Source organism: Taurulus bubalis (genome assembly GCF_910589615.1).
Source record: "Taurulus bubalis genome assembly, chromosome: 4".
In the NCBI taxonomy this organism is placed as follows: domain Eukaryota; kingdom Metazoa; phylum Chordata; class Actinopteri; order Perciformes; family Cottidae; genus Taurulus; species Taurulus bubalis.
In genome coordinates, this window is record NC_136592.1 from 18,855,563 (window position 1) to 18,873,880 (window position 18,318).

The 18,318-nt window shown below is 41.1% G+C and overlaps 1 protein-coding gene across 1 annotated transcript in view; it reads right to left on the minus strand.

Annotated features, from left to right (window-relative positions):
* ush2a (Usher syndrome 2A (autosomal recessive, mild)) overlaps positions 1-18,318 on the minus strand; it is a 191,107-nt gene that overhangs the window by 18,851 nt on the left and 153,938 nt on the right. Inside the window, exons 68-72 of the mRNA XM_079217420.1 lie at positions 14,405-14,562; positions 11,616-11,774; positions 10,874-11,036; positions 8,529-8,746; positions 8,301-8,437 (exon numbers count right to left, since the gene is read on the minus strand). Coding sequence (XP_079073546.1) covers positions 8,301-8,437; positions 8,529-8,746; positions 10,874-11,036; positions 11,616-11,774; positions 14,405-14,562 — 835 coding nt within the window. The remainder of the gene's footprint in view (positions 1-8,300; positions 8,438-8,528; positions 8,747-10,873; positions 11,037-11,615; positions 11,775-14,404; positions 14,563-18,318) is intronic.

An 18,318-nucleotide genomic window follows, 5' to 3' on the forward strand; every position in this document is an offset into this window, starting at 1 on the left:
CTATTAACACAAGCTGTGCCCTGACCAGCCCTGTGAGAGCAGTAATTGTTTTCGAAGGTTTCTGAGGTGAGCCAGTACACCACACACTGCTCTCTTGCGCCCCATGCCAAGCTCTCAAGCCAAGTTTATATGTGTGTGTGTATGTAGTTATGTGTGCATGCCTAATTCAATGCTGCTGGAACAACTGCCCTATGTCTGTTTGCAAATGCCCTGCGTGAGTGTCCCTGCGAGTCAGTGTGCGTTAGACAAACCCTGACACACGCAGACGATCGTGCGATGCACACACACACATACAGAAGCACACTCACAGACACACAGAGTGCCATTAGGCATGTGTTTCGTCTGTGGCCAGCACAGACTTAGAGAGGGACTGCAGGGGTCTGGAACAGGCAAGCCCACTTCACACCGACAGTCATGATTGGCTTTGGCGGCTCTAGACCCCAGGAACAGCATTTTGGTGTGTAGATATGCATATGTGTGTGTGTGTGTGTGTGTGTGTGTGTGTGTGTGTGTGTGTGTGTGAGAGAGAGAGATCTGGCGAAAGACCAGTGGACAGTAGTAATGGAGCACTGTGCTTAAAGTGCACAGATATCTCCTGAAATTGAAATGAGCATGTGTTTGTCTATGCATGTAATTTAATCTAAGTTTTGTTTTATTTATTATTATTATTATTATTATGAATATATATTTACCAGTGCTACTGCTTTTAATTAATGACACTTTTTTTGTACAAGCAGTTTCCAGACAAGGGCTGTTCTCTTCTACTATTTTGTTGCTTTTCTGTCTTCGGGTGTGTAGAGATGGGTAATGGAAGTGAAGTTAAACTAAGCTGAACAGAAGTCACATTTAGCGCAGTGAAGATTTTTCACTGAACCACTTTGACTGACCTTATCCTGGAGGCCCATTTGTGCTGCATAAACCAGTAACTAAAGGTTTACATGTATGAAGGAGAAACAAAAACACAATACCTAATCGATAAACATAACTGCCAAATATATAAATAAGGACTCTGCATGTTCCATCCTACAGTCAAAAGTACAGCTCACTTCCAAAACAAAAACTTCAAAGGATTCAGTTACAAATTTCCCCTTTTATTTTACACACACACACGCGCAAGCACACACACAAACACATACACATCCACTTACATACACACGCACAGGCCTTCCTCCAGAGTTAAATGGATTCAGTCATCACAAATATACAAAACTACTTTTTTCCCCATTTCTCTTATAAGTACTCACACTCAGCATTCCTCTAGTGATGATCATCACATTGCAGTTGCTGCACTAAACACCCATTAAGACAAGTGGAGAGCACTACACTGGATGGTGTGGTCTCTTCACAGACAGACACACAATAACACACAACCTGTCATTACTGAGAGGAAGAGAGAGCGAGCGAGCGAGAGAGAGAGAGAGAGAGAGAGCACAAGGAGGAAGAGGAAGTAGGAGAATATAAACTAAAAAAAATCACTTGAAAGAGGGAGACAGACAAAGAGGGAATGGAGGGGGGTGAAGATGGATGAGAATAACATAAAAACTGTAATTTGTGACAAAGGTAGAGAAACCCCAGATGGAAATTTAGTGATGGAAAGAGGAGTTGTGAATAAGATGAGGAGATGGAGAGAAAGATTGCAGGGAGGAGAAGAGGGAGTGTTGCAGTCTGATTATTTGGCTGTTTATGCAGAATGCTAAGAGCCCTCCAATCAGAGTTGGAGACCTCGAACTAAGGGGTCTGATAGGCCGAGGGCCCAACGAACTCTGCATCCAAGTCTCCTTATTCTCTCTTCTAATCCTTCCTTCCTCTCTTCACCTGTCTTCTCCCCTCTCAACCTCCTCATCCCTCTCACCCTCTCTCTGTGCACTCAACTCTGCATTGCTCTCCTGCCTCCACTCCTTTGTCTCCCTCATTTGTTAAAGGGTGTCACTGAGAGCAAGGGCAAAGCCTTGACGTTCCTATTTCTTTGACCACTCACTATCCTCAGCTTCGTCTCTTTGGTGGTCAAGCATCACAAAGAGGAAAACTGAAAGTAACAGTGTGCAAAGCAACAAGTGAAGGAGTAAAGCTGTTTCCAAATCCTGTTTCCATGCCACAACACAACTTATTATATTTACAGATTTAACCTGGCTAAACCATGTCAGTCTAATTTAAATACATACTGTAAAGTATTGATACCAACCTATTATTCTTTTACATATTTCTATTATACTATATCCAGATTTTCATGATGTGAAAAAAACTATGGTGGCTGAGAGAGGTCCTATACACGGCAACTTAATAAAACATGCAAGTAGACAAAAGACAAGCAAATGAGAAAAACATCTTCGCTACTTTGACAACACCTCTGAGAAATTCAGAAATATGTTGCTAATATAGAAAAAGACGGAAATACTTGCAAAAAAAAACACTGGAAGCCAATAGATGTATTTCCATTCAGTTGTCAATCGGATTTTTTAAAATGAGACTGAATGAGGCTCGTTTCCATCAACTGATTTGGAGAAAATAAACTCGGCTACAGCATAGTTTAGTTAGAAATTGGCGCTATGAGCTCCGCATGGCTTTAACCCGTCGGCCATCTAAACATACAATGCATTTACAAGACGCAAATGGAGAGAGGTCTTCAGCCCTGTGTCATGTGAGATAAACATTTGCTACGTCTGATTTTATTTGGCTCGGGCTTTTCCATATCCCACTGAGCACAACAACTGTTTTTCGACAAATGCAAAAAACACTTTTTATGGAATTTTGACTTTACACAAATACTTGCTTCTAAAAATGTGGTTGGAAATATGGCTACTGATGATTTGAGTCAACAATGTTTGTTTTAGTTTTAACATTCGGATTCCAAATGAATGGAGATGATTGCTTTACAACTGTTAACTGGTTCAATTCTCTGTGAGACCTGTATTGGAGATAAAAAAGGAAAAATTAATACTTGGAGGTTTTGGGAAATATGCTTTTTTGCTGAGATTCTTGTTGCTAGTGTGAGGTTGCCAGTTATCAGTATAGACTCAAGAAAGTGATTGACAAAGAAATACTCACTTCTGGTTTGTACAAATTAAACACAGGATTCATAAAAGACTATTAAAGAACCAGGGTAGCTGTAACCCCTGCTTCTAGTCTTTGCTCTAAGCTCAGCTAAGCTAAGATCAAGTAAGCTGGCTGCAGCCTCATATCTATCCAACAGATTGTATCGATCTTCTTATCGAACTAAAAAAAAAAAATCTAATTAAGTATATTTCCCTAAATGTTGAACTTCTGCTCTACTTCAGGTTAGCTCACTTGCTTGTCAACCTGGAAACATGCCAGCTGAGCTTCAGTCGTTTTGGTGATGCTCACATTGTTACCTTGCAATCAAACAGACAAAACAGTATCCTATTTAATCACATTCTCATTGTGCATATCTGAGCAAACCCATGTGTCAGTTTAAAACACATGCCAACATACAGTAGTCCCAAACTCTGCATCTGTATTCATACAGTGTGTTCAAACCCTGTTTTTAACGCTGTTACTTATTTGTCCAAGTCTAATCATTCAACACACTTGCAGAGCATTCATGTCGAAGTAAACACCACATGTTCTGATAACATGTCCATACTTGTATACATCTCACAACTGCGCCATGCCTAAATACACACATTCTGACTATGCAGGTGACACACAAACACTCTCACACACACACATAATGAAACCTCATGTTGGCGTTGAGACACAGTTCGCCGGCTGGCCCTCGCTGTCCTGCACTCTCTGACGGGCTCTTAATGGTAAACTAACAGATTGTAAACATGCTGCTCTGTCTCTCTCTTTCTCTCCACCTCTTTCTCTCTATCCATCTCTCTTCTTTCCACACTCTTTTTTCCTCAACTCTTTCACTTCCCTCTTACCCCTGTTTACTTCATGCTTCTTCCTCTATTCCCATCCCTTCTTCCCTTTTCCTTTTCCTCTCTCTCTCTCTCTCTCTCTCTCTCTCTCTCTCTCTCTCTCTCTCTCTCTCTCTCTCTTCCTGGGGTATTTTTTAAACAATGTGTCCTTCATGTACGGTTGGTTACGGGGTGTACAGAAGGACATCATTAGTGCTGGTGGTTAAGCTGTAATTTACACCATTACCGAGGTAGGGGCCATTTTTATTGCCTAGTAAATTTCAGCTCTGAAATATTTAGACCATATGGCTCAATTTGTGTAATAACCTTAATTTCCAAGCACCCTTCAGCTCCCTTCAGCGCCGGCTGTTGTTGGCGGATGGTGGAGTGGTGTGTGTACACATTTGTATGTGTGTGCACGGTTTTGGGTTGGAGCACGCACACACACACATTCACAGACACACGCATACGCGTGCAGAGAAACATGGACATGGCAAAAATGTTAACGCATACTTTGCACATAACCTCTTCCACACGCATTACACACTCTCTTCCACACACTCTCACTGATTCATTCATTCACACACACACACACTTAAACACACACACACACACACACACACACACACACACACACACACTTAAACACACACACACACACACACGTATGCATGGCGGTAGCAGATTAATAGGGTGTCAGCTTGTGTTTGGGTGAGGGAGCGTCAGGCGTCGGCCAGATGGTTCTCAGGGATGATGACTGTCAGGGGTCCTGCTCTGATCAATGGGATGTATTAATACAGCACACGCACATTGTTGAACAGACACACATAAACAGAAATATGTTATGCATGTACACAGGCGCACATGCAACCATATTCAGACAAATGTATTCACATAGAGTAACACACACACTCACAAACACGCACACGCACACACGCACAAGGTCTAACTTCACCAGTGATCCCAAGGGCCACAGTGTAACATCTGGAAGAGCCAAGGGAGGGAGGAAAGGACAGAAGATTAAAAGAGGAGAGAGCGGGAGGTGGTAAGCAGGGAAATAAAGGAGGCTGGAGGATTTAAAAAGTGGATCGAGGGAGAGAAGAGCAGCTACAGATGCAAGAGGGGAGAGAAAAGTGACTGGAGGAGGGAAAGGAGGTGCAAAGGATTTAAGGGGAAATAAATGAGATTGAGGGGGGTTTAAACGTGGAAGGGGTAAAAGAAGGTTGTAAAAATGATGAGAGAAAAGTGCAGATGGAAAAGAGGATCTGAGGGAATTAAGGGTGGGGTAGAATGAGATGTAGGTAGTGGAATGGGAGGGCGCAGAGGAAAACAGCACAGAGACCAAAGAAAGAATAGATTGAACAGGCAGAACATTTAGAAGATCTGCAAGGTACTTGAAGATTTGAGCAGAAAAAGACTAGGAAAAAATGTAAAGCTTTTTTTTCCTCGGAGAGAATCTAGGAGAGGTATGAGGGCAGGTGCATGAAACAAAGGTGGATGTTTAGCTGTCCACCAAAGCCCCTAGCCAGAATTTGGGGAGAACGAAATGATCCTGAGATGGGAAAGCTAAACAGTGCATCAAAAAAGAGAGCTAGGTGGAGGGATGGAAGGTGGTCAGAGAATAAGAGAAAAGCGTAAAGAGGAAGAAAATAATTAAGAGAATTATAAAGAAAAGGAAAAGTTAGGGAAACACAACGCAAGACAAGGAACTTGATAGCGTGAGTGACTAACATGTCTGGCGGAAAGATGTAAAGCATGGAGAGTGAATTTGTGTGTGTGTGTGACACGGTGTGTGCGCCAGGCAGCGCGTAGGGTCTAGTGAGGCAGGCCGCCTGCGCTTCATACCCTCATTCCGTCCGATTGCCATGACGACCCCATTAATCAGCCAAGCTGGCACAGAGCAAGGTTCCCAGCCCAGCCTGAGATCAATACACACACAAATACACACATACCAATTTGACACAGACTCACTCACGCACGCACTCACGCACACACGCACACACAAACAAACAATATACCAACAAACATAGAAATTATGAGCAGAAGAAAATGAGTGAACATTAAGGAGAGAAAAAATGTTAAGTGAGGACAAAGCATACAAGAGAAAAGGAAAAAAGACAGTCTCTCCTAAGCTGTAAAAATAAATATGTTTATTATTTCAAATGTTTTCAAAATGCCCCTTTCCCTGCCTCCGGGATTATAGAACCCTTTTAACTGATTGTCTCTTAAACCGCAAATGAACTCACCGTTTAAATTTCAAAAATCATTTTCAGCACAAAGTCAAGACAAAAAAGCCGAAGAGGCTCATCCTTTTCAAGTTTGCTCAGAACTTTGTTTCTTTGTGTATTTCTAAACAACAGAGTGCATGTGGTGGAGGCACCTGCGTGACAAATGACCGCCACCAAAATAAGTCTATGCCATGTCAATGAGCCTCTCACACACACACACACACACACACACACACACACACACACACACACACACACACACACACACACACACACACACACACACACACACACACACACACACACACACACAGAGCCATGTCCCATATCAATGAGAAGGTGAAAGGTCTCCATTTACATCTTGTATTAATTATGAGTGACAAGCCAAAGGTCACCGAGGGAGAAGAGGCCACTCGTATGGACAGAATATAGATCTATGCTTCTACCGCTGCTCCCCCTTTCGCTCTCCTCCCTCCTTTCCCTATCTATCACTCTGTCTCGCCCCCCTCTTGTTCCTTCACTTGTCTTTTCATCCCCCCCTCCACACTCTCTTTAGGTCTTACTCATTCTTGTTTTGTATCTCTTTTCTTGTATCTGTCTTGCTTTCTCTATTATTCTTTGTTCTACCAATCTGTCTCCCTGTCTTTTGCCCATTCCTCTCAAGTGTGTGAATATGAATGTGTTTATCTCCATTCCACACACACACGCGCGCACACACACACACACACACACACACACACACACACACACACACACACACACACACACACACACACACACACACACACACACACACAGGTGTTTGGTGGTGTGCAGAGAGGATGCTCATCACTGTTGGCGACTATCCCATTGCAGCTTTGGGTGAACTTAGCCTTATTGAGCTGCCAACTCATATTTAGACTAGACAGACATAAGTCTGCATGTGTTTGTGATTGTGTGTCTTTGGATTGAGGGGGCTTGTGTATCATTAGAGAATCAGGCATGGCCCAAATGTGTGGGTAGGGCCCTGGAGAATAGCAGGCCATGGACAGTGTGTGTAGGTGTGTGTGTGTGTGTGTGTGTGTGTGTGTGTGTGTGTGTCTGCAGGCCTCTCACTGGCAAACAGATGGCAACAGCACCACAGGTAGAGTCCAGATTTCTTCCCGTGCATCACAAATGACAATAGACACACACATGTATACACACACAACTGGCACACGCACACAGTGTATATTATATTTATCGATCATATACTTTGTGATCAAAGAGTAGACTGTCCTCACAGATACATGCATCCATGCTCCTATGATGCAGCATTCCCTCTACATGTTTGTGCATCTACAGTCAGAGCCATACGTTTTTAGACTGTAACACAATTTTGCCTCTTTAGGGGACTCCAAATGATTCGAACTGAAGCAGTCAAAACTTGGTCGAAGTGTAGACTTTCATCTTTAATTCAAAAATATCAGATTAACCGTTCCTTATTTACAGCCATTTTGAACCAGCCCCCAACATTTTCAGAGGCTTGAAATTAGTAATTGGACAAATTTACATAGTTGTGAATATAAATATTATTTTTAACACTTGGAGGAAAATCCGTTGAGGTCAATGATTGCCTGAAGTCTTGCACCCATAGTCATCAACAATCGCTGAGTTTCCTCCTTTGAGATATTCTGGGATCATCCACTTTATATCTTCCATGGTCTTCCGGGCCTTTTGGTGTTGTCGAGCTTGCCAGTGCATTGCTTCTTTTTAGGAATGTACCAAACTGTTGATTTGGCCAATCCTAATGTTTCTGCTATCTACCTAATAGCTTTGTGTAGTTTGTCAGCTTTTAATGGCCTCCTTCACTTGCATTGACACCTCTTTGGTCCTCTCATGCTGAGAGTTCCCTGGACCAGCTACCAAATGCAAATTAAACATTTTGAATCAACTCCAGACCTTTTATCTGCTTAATTTGTCATGAAATAATGAGGGAACAGGCCACACCTGGCCATCAAACCGTCTGTCAGACTCTGAAAATGTTGGGGACTGTGTAAAAATGGCTGTAATTCCTAAACGGTTTATGTGGTATTTTTGTTGTATCCATTGGATTAAAGCTTGAAGTCTACACTAACCACATATTGACTGCTTTATTTCAAATTCTTTGGAGTAAAGAGGCAAAATTAGAAAAATTGCATCACTGTCCGAATACTTATGGCCCTGACTGGATATGTATGTGTGCAGTTACCTCCACAGTGAGTGCAATAACAGCAGTTGAGTTGAGCGTTGGGTCCTGTTGGCGCTTCTTGTAAACCAGGTTATAATGGGAAATGAGACCATTGGGCTGTCCCGGTTCCCTCCATTTCAGATGGGCTGAGTATGCACCTGTCAAAGTGCACAGCACGTGGGACTGTTACATCATTCAACACAAGAACATTTGAACCAAACCAGTTATCATGTGACTTGGTGAACTCACCGGTGGGTGTGACAGTGGGAGAGGCCATATCTTGTGGTTCTGCCTGTAAGGTCAGAGCTAAAGCCCACTGGCTCAGAACTGAGCCTTTGGAGTTGTGCGAACCAACCCTGTACTGCAGGAAGCTGAAGGGTTGCAGGGCAGGGCTTGCATCATAAAATTCAAGTGGCCCACTGGACCAGATAAAAACCAGCAGCTCCTCCTCTGTTCCTAATGGACGCCTATAACAGAATAAATACTTGGATCAGCCATTCATGATACCACCTTCAATATAGTTTTGTATACTTTTTATCTGAATAATATAGTTAAAGTTATGTTAAATTTAAACCACTTAAGTTGTTCTTAATATATGAAAAGCAGCACTTTAGATATGCTTGAACAAGTGATCTTTTCCAAGCATTTGTGGGAAACTTTGGCTCCCAAAATACTGCTCTATTTTTCAAAGCAAACTATACATTTCTATTTGCATCTGTACTGAAAGTATATTCACATTTTAAATGGTGTATACAATTCAATTATGCTTTAAATCAAAGAAAAAAAGGTATTCTAAAGTATGTTATCTGAATGCATTTTAGTATACATTAGTGGACTGAAAATAAGCACACTTAGTTTTTGTAGAATTGAAATAAAAAATGTAACATCACGTCTCAAACATCATGTGTAAGTAAGTCCTGGCTGATGCAAGCACACTGATGGATTGGTAAGACTCTTTGTCTGTGATTATGTGGGGTTTCAGATGTGACTGTGAGAGATTTTTCTATTTTATCCAAGTCCCTGTCTGCCTGAGTCTGATCATGCCAGGTGTGTCAGTGTGTGTGTGTGTGTGTGTGTGTGTGTGTGTGTGTGTGTGTGCGTGTGTGTGTGTGTGTGTGTGTGCACATTGCTATGCTAATGTGTGTTTCCTGAGGACTTAAAGGGCTTAGTCTGGTCTGACCCTGCATACAGATCACACAGTCTTTGGTCAACAAGCAGACCACGACCTTCAGCATGCATTAATACATACTCGCAGATGCACACGCACACGCACACACACACACACACACACACACACACACACACACACACACACACACACACACACACAGTACGTAGATTGGTAAGCAGACATTTGCTTAAAGATATATCACCAAAACGTCTATGTTTTTCTGTATGTAAAGGTATATGTATATCATATATATTCACAGAGTTTTTGTATGGTGTAGTTGTTTACATGTCTACTTGTCTATACTTCATCATCCACTTTCTCATAATCAAAAAAGACTTGCTCCTCCAGACAGCCAGTTATATGCAAACTAAACACATTGTATGTTCAACTAACTATGGCTGCTCAGCTATGATTTATGTGTGGGTATAAAATGGTTAATTAATAATAAAAAACACATAGCTAGGAGATGGACCACAAATAGCTGAGTAGGTTCAGAATGTGCATAGTACAAGTAATGTACATCTCAAACTGCACAACTTTGACATGCAGCACGAATGGAACAGTTGAAAAATAAAAATCCCAGTTTTGTGCAAAAAATGTATAAATCATTTCTTACGTCTGTTTTTAATAATATCTATGGTCACACATGATTCATTCACTTCAAAGGGATATAATGCACAATACCACAGCAATACTTTTTCAAAATTTAAAAAGATGATAACCATTGTCATTGTGCATCAATATCGGCAGTGATATAAATTTGCGAAAGTGTCAACACTTTCTTAAATAAAATGTTCACATATATTTGCACAGGGAGAGGACACACCAGCTGATCCTTTTGACCCAGAGCAGCATCTGACAGTCTGTCCGAGGTAAATTGCTATAGAGCCTAAGCTAGTTTCCTTTTAGCGAATGCTCTGAGTGAATTTTAGGTCTTGTGGTCTATACGTCTCTGGCTTTTATTGTGAAAGCTAAGAACGGAAGAAGTGGTGGATCTGGTACGTTCTGCCTTTGTCAAGGTTAAAAGGAGTAATACAGTTTGCCATATTGGTTCAGATTACAGAGCCTCTGTGTTGTTGTACACTATAGTGTGTGTTTTGAATATGTCCGCTCCACATATCGTGATTGGTTGATACCTTTATTAGTGGTGCGAAAGCTCAGAAAAATAAGCCTTTTCGCAGCATAATATTCCAGTTCTGTGTGAATTTACTCACGATAAAGACAAGTGTTCAAAAAATGATATCAATGTGCGAATTAATCACTGGAAAAAACAGCCCGGTGTGTAAAGGCCTTCAGATCTCAACACATTCCATTCTCTTAGGTACAAGGTAAAATGTGCCCTCAGTGAAATTAGTAATGTCTGTTTTATGAAGTATTTATTTTACTGTATATACAGTATATACAACATATGTGTGTATGTTACCTGTATATATAGTAAGATGTGATGAGTCCGTTGGGTTTTTGGGGAGGTGACCAGTGGATCTCCAAGACTCTGGCTCCAGCTGCCGTCACTGTGGGAGGCAGCAGACCTTCTGGGGCGGTCTCTAAAGTCCGAGCATACAACCCCTCTCCTACACCACACCCACCTCCAAGGAGAAAAACAGGAACAATTTGTCACAGAACACACAAATGTCTTCAGTGCATTTGACAATCCCCACGGCAGAAAATTTGTCCAGCATCTATCCTCCAACACACTATTGAGCCTCTGAACTTTACGGCTGATTCCATTGTCTCTTATTTAAAACAAGGAAACAACATCTAACCACAAACAAAAAAAATTTAAAAAATTGTTATGCTCCTCTGTCAACGCTTGAATGATGGCACACTTTTTAAGTCAATCTGTTTATTAACACAGCTCTGTGTTGAGGTGTTTAGCAAGCTTTAGTGGCCACTGAGAATACATTTGCTTTAACCACCTTTGTATTTTGAATCATACTGATTTTCTCACTTTGGAAGTTGATGAACATGTCAGTGGGCAGCTTTGCAAAAGACAAAGTTGAGGATTATAGAGCTTGTAACAGAGCAAAGCCTGTGTAAAACAGAACTCATTATTCTCCACAATTTAACAGTGGATGAGGCTTTCATTTATTTTCACAACACACACAGCTAATTGTCTTATGGATAATACATCTTTCAAAGGGAAATCAGTATAATCAAATACTTACCAATTTGACAGGCCTGCACTCTGATGTGGTAGGAGGTGAATGGCTCGAGACCCGTCACAGTGAGGTGACGAGCTTGGCCAGCAGGACGCATTATGGCTCTGTCACTTTCTGGATTTAACAGGATGATGTAGTTTACAGGCTTGCTGCTGTTGAGCTGAGCTGTGGAAAAGCAGAAAGACCCACGGATATGATTGTCTTTAGTTCGCTGTGTTTTTTGCTGGAGTACATTTGTACCAATACAAAAAAGTAAATGATGTACTTTTACATTTCATCAATCCAGAAGGACACACCAAGCTGACCATAAAAGCAGTGCTGAATAAAAGTGTGCTCAACTTAATAATGATAACTGAGTTATCTTACATTATTGGGTACAAGTTGTAGAAAATGCTTTACTTTTGTATTGCCACCAACACCTCGACAGTTCACAGGTATAGATGAGTGAGGTATTTTACATCTGAATGACCAACATTTGCCTTGATGCCCAGAAATATTTAAAAACTGTTGCAAGATATGTTAACATCTGAAGGTCATTGTCCGATTAGGGAAAAGTCAGTTGATACTTCACTACTCCATGCTATATGTGGACTTTATAATGACAGAACTGTAATGTAGACAGTATAGAATAGATAGTTAAGACCGGATGTTTGTATTTGATCATGTATTCAAATGGTTGAATATGAAAAAATGTAAGAAATGAAGGAACTATCTGTACACTATATGATTTCCTACAAGCGCACCTACATACTCGCTCATACTTTTGTCTTAAAACTGATCTTGCCTTCACAATCTTGGCACCTTGGTCTCACAACCAGACAAAAACACACAAATGTATACATACAGAAACACCCACACAGATACACACACGCACCGAGACTTTGTTAATATTCTCACCGGAGGTTTTTCCATAATTCAGGCCAACTGTATTGTGATGGGTTATTCAACATTCATGAACTCTGGATATCTCGAGAACGAACTGATTACCAGACAAATGAAAGACTTCAATTATTCACCCCCCAACTCACATATGCACACATGCACTTAAACACATACACACACACACACACACACACACCTCTGACTTCAGCACACACGCACTTACAAACTCACACAGACAAACACACACACAGATCATAATGCATCTCTCATTGATCAGTATTTTGCTCTGCCATAGATGTTTAATCGTCAGTGTGGTATTTAAGTTCTATTATTTACAACCAATCAGCTGCTTTGTCATCTTCTATTTCACACACATGATGCCCACAATTACAAATGCATACTTACGTACAACAAAAGGTATAAAGTGCTCTTTCCCACACACACACACACAAAGGCAGACACAAACACCGTGATGGAGGAATTGATCCGAGAGTAAATGTCTTTTAAATAGCCATACGTCAGTGCTTTGGCAGTCAATGTATGCATATGAAGACACAAACACATGCGCATGTACGTACACACCGATGGTCACACTGTCAGAGAGTCTGACACACACACATACACAAGCCGAAAAACACTCCAGACTCTGGGCTCAGGGAGTTAACCAAGCGTGAGAACCCAGCCGATATTTCCTCACCTTTAAAATCAACCCATAATGACAATAGAATAGGCCTGCCTATGGAAATGTCTCCACAGTGATGTGCTCACACACACACACACACACACACACACACACACACACACACACACACACACACACACACACACACACACACACACACATAAACACAGACACAAATATTCAGAAACTAAAGACACACACACACACACACACAGTGAAGTGTCTTAGCTAGTTGGCCATATAAGCGGTTTCTGAGATAGGAAACCAGCCTAATGAGAGAGTAATAGTCAATGATAGATGGGTTAGGGCAGACAATCACTGCCCCCTAAGCATGAAACTCCACCGTGAGTGTATGCTCATGTAAACCTGTGTATGTGTGTGTGTCCAGGTCTTGAGAGGCCAGAAGGTGAATGGAAAACTACTGTGGGACCCATCTCTCTGTCTCCTGTGTGTGAGTATTGTGTCTTTTTCTGTCTTGTAGAGATAAATCCAATAAATGTGACAAACATTATTTTAATGTTGGTTAGCGTTATTTAGACTATTGGGAAATCCCTTTATATAAACCTTTTTTTTCTGGGAAATAACTGTGTTAAGAAACTAAATGTATCATCATCTCTTCCCAGTTCCTGTGAGAATGAAATAATTCTACTCTTATTTAGAGAAGCTCTTGCTGCAGTGTGACAAGTGCATGTTTAGTGATTTATAAATTAGAAGGTTAAGTCAAATTGAGTTTTCCCCCTCTGAAAACAGATTTAAATTTCTTACAAACACCAGATTGAGCCCCTCTGGCTCTCCGGGATCACTTCTCAGTGACCACAAAATTACCCACAATGCCACCATAAAGCCGTGGTAAAGTGAGTTTGTGCATGCATTAAAAAAATAGGTCAGAGGTTTGACTAGGTAGTGGCGCATCAAACATTGATAGAGCCACTGGATCCCAACTGTTATTTTCCATTTAAAAGTGTTTTTGTTTAATGATATTGTCAATGCTCCTCAACAATGTACGTTATAAAATATGACACTGCTGCGTACATGAATCATCTCTAACTTTTGAAATTATTTATGGAGAAATACACATGTGATTAAATGCTGCTGCAGAATACTTCATTAACAAACATGAATAAGTTAGTTTCATCATCAAATAACACAGTGTCTAATACGTAAAGCTATTGTAAATCAAACTCTTCACTAAAAATGATTTAAAACCATCCATCCATCCATTGAGACTCACCAGGAGTGGTCCAGGCAAGAGAGATGGAGTGGGGGCCCAGCACTGTCACATTGTGGGGAGGTTGGATCCCAGTGGGGCACAAGACTGGTGTTTGTATCACATATTTGTCACTCACACCGGTCCCACCCTCTGTGCTGGCCTCCAGCTCATACACATACCTGAAGAGATGGAGAGGTAAAGAGGTAACAGATGAGGGATCAAGGGAGAAGGAAAGAATATGCAGTAGGCAATGTTAACAGGGAAGTTTCACACATAACAGTCCCAGTGTATTCAACAGGAGCTGGTTGAGATTGGTGCTAAACCCTTCAGGGTCTTAGGCCTTTTTCTCGATTTTACATAATTTCTTAAATTCACCTTTTAAAGGCACTTGCATATGTGATATATACCCATGTGTTACATAGAAAATTGCAGAGCAATCTCAGCTCTCTATATAATGAGGCACAATTGTCATAACGCACACGTGTAAAGTGACAATATGGCCCTAAAGCTGAAAAATGTAAGCTTGATTTTTGAAATTCTTCATATCTCTTGTGAAAACATACCTTTACTCAAGTGGACTAACTGTTTAGGTGATGGACATTGGTTTACCAAAGGTCTTAGGTTCACAAAAGCAGTGGAATATATGAATAAAATGATAGATACATGTAGATGTCTAATACCAAAAGTGTTGTCTGTCACTACTTTCATCAAAATGAGAGAGGGACTGAGATAAAATGAGACTGAGAAATTACTTCATATACAGACCAAGCTTCAATGGGTGTGTGCAAATGAAAAATGTATATTACAACGTTTTTTGTTTTCAAACAAAATATTTACTATATATGAGTCAAAATATGTACTATAGAAAAACAAACTATTCACAATGTTTACACAATGTGCATGTTTCAGTTTCTTTTTTTCAAGAACAGTTTTCAGAAGAACAACATATGTACTCTGTATGTATGTGTGTACTATGGACTATCTACCAGCGCATGGTCGCGTGTTGCGTCGCATAGACTAAAACTGAACAGCAGAGCGGAGCAGAGCTGCCGTATGTCTGTGGCAAGTGTTTTGTTTTAGTACACTGCAAGAAGACACTAGTTTTTAGCTGGTTTTTAGCTGGGTAGTGTGTTGTCTATCTCAGTGAAAACCAGTGTCTTTTTGCAGCATTGGTCGGTGGGTAGGTCCTTAGGGATTTCCTGAGTGTGGGTAGTTTCACACAAAATGTCGACGGACACCTGAATTGACAAATCACGGTGAAAGGCGGAGCTCGACACAGACTCCACAGAGTGTCAGCTCCTGTGACAGGCACGTAAGGACACACAGAAAAACGGAAACTACAGAGTCTGGCGGATCTAACAGCAGCGGATTGTTATTTCTGCGCCGTTTCTTTGCGAAGATATGAATATTTAAAAGACGTAAACACTGTCAATCAGGCTGGCGTGATTCAAGACCCCAGAGGGTTCTTGCAGTCAGAAACAGTCAGAACATTAAAGGGAGTTTATTAACTCCCTAATTAGGGGTTTTATTAATGTACTGTATGTCAAATATATGCTAAAATGTCTTAGCACTTTCCACCAGTTTCTTACATTCTTGGCAGTTATTTACCTTCCACAAGAGCTTATTCTCCGCTTGTGTGAGCGAAAGTGTTTTGAAGTCCAGCAAGCCAGAGTTCGGACCAAGCAGCATCCTGTGAGGAGCTACTGGCAGCTATGGTTCTTAATTTGAATTACGTGTTACACGCGTCATCTTAACATATCACATTAACTGAAATATTGTATGTGATATATGTATTTATGAAACCCAAGCCTTGCATTCGCGTCATGTGGGAATGTATTCTGTCACAGGTATTGTTACATAGAATTTTTGTCATTGTATAAATCATTTCCATGGCAGAAATGATAATTGTGAAGAAAAAAAAATGCATAAGAACAACTCTGTTGTACTTGCCAAAACTTTTTCCCACCTGTTTTGAGAACAGGGGAAAAACTATTTTGTTCAGCCTGAGAACATGGATCACCAGAATGTGTTTTGCCTTACTCGTATCTGATGACTTTTGTACTTTATATTAATTAATTGATAAAATAACAACTGGAAAGACTCCCAGAAATCATGGCAAACTCCACAAATAGATTAAAACGGATTATGCTGTGATGTGTATTGTGTGCACACGCCTGTGTGTGCAAACTCATACGACGACTGCACTTGAGGTGCATTTCTTCCGCTCTTGCTCTCTCTCTCCCTTTCTCCGTCATACATCTCTCTCTCACTCTCTCTCTCATCTGTCTCGCTGCCTCTCTCGTACCATTCGTTACCTCTCTCGCCCATGACATCATAAGATAGATTTCCCTTTTAAGAGCGTGTGGCTGGCTGGTGCTAAAGCCTACATTAGGTATGTAAGTGGACCACCATTTAACATTAAACGCCTTTAATTTGCTATAAAGTCCAGCACACATGCATTATAGGCGGTGGTGTTGGGTTATTGTTCCTGTGCAGAGTGTTTTAAACAGGTGGCCATTAGCACCTCTGCAGTGAGTTAGAACGCAGTCAGGAAAATGTCTTAAAACTACTCATTATGTTACTTCCATAGAGACACACAGAAAAACATAAATAAATACACCTCACTGAGACATACCAGCTGTGGAGAGGAGAGACTGAAAAAGACAGAAATCCTGAGAAGGAGAGAGCAAAGCAGAACCTGAGTGTGATGGAGAGGGAGCCTTCTATCATGGCATACGGTTTCAGTGGGAGAATGAATTTAAACACTTCATCATTGGAAGATATTTACTTAAATGTAAACACCGCCTTGGGATATCAAAAATAAAATGGTGAGTGTGTGTGTGGTAGGTAATGGGTGAGAGGGGCATTTGCATCTGTTTGGATGTGGATGTGAGTGTGTGTGTGTGTGTGTGTGTGTGTGTGTGTGTGTGTGTGTGTGTGTGTGTCCTGCGGGGCCAGCCAGAGGGAATAGGTTAATTCTCTCGTCATCTTAGACACTTCCTGGGCTGCCGAAGCAAAGTGACAGCTAATCAACATTGTCATAAATAATCAATGGCCACTTTGAGACGCTCTCACGCACATACACATGCGCACACAGACAGGCATGCGTGGGTCCATACACACACTCAGCAAAAACACACAAAAGACTGCCTAGATAATGGGGCCGGTGCTCCCTGTGTAATTCTTCGTGCAGGGCTAAATTGGGAAAAGAAGGGAAGGAGGAAGGGAATGAGGTAAGAGGGGAAGGAGGGAGGGTGAGAGGAAAGAGAAGTGAATAGGAAGCGAGACAAGTCATGAGAAGCGAAGGGTCGGGACGGGAATGCCTTCTGGCAGACTATCTGGAATTAGGGAAAATTAAATGTCACACACACATACAGTCAGTCCTATCTTCTTCTCGCCTTCCTTCCTTTCTCTTTCTCTTTCACACACACAGAGGAGATTCGAGTACTGCACGGTGTTATCCCAAGAATTCTATTTGGGGAAAGGAGAAATAGTCTCTGGCGAGAGAAGGCCAAGGAGAGAAGGGGGGAGACAGGAGAGAGGGAAAGGGGGTATCCTTTTACACTCGTAATTAAAACAGAAAATCCATTTTAGAAAAAATACACAGATTAATAAAGGTTAAATGAAAATAAACAGATAAATAAAATCTCCGCTCCACTGCGGTCTGTAAGCAAACAAATGTCAAATATTTGCTCATTAAATGACACAAACAGACATATACAGAGTGCAGTCCTGAGAGAGAGATGTGGATGCGACGATAAAAGAGAAAGCATAGGGTGACCCCAATATAAACACACATACACTCAAATGGGAAAATATTGGAATTAAAGGGGTGATTAATTCTGAAGCTACAAGTGAAGTGTGTTTATGCATGTCTGACTTCTGCATATGTGCTCCCACTCAAATATGTTTACATTCATGTGTGTGTGTGAAGT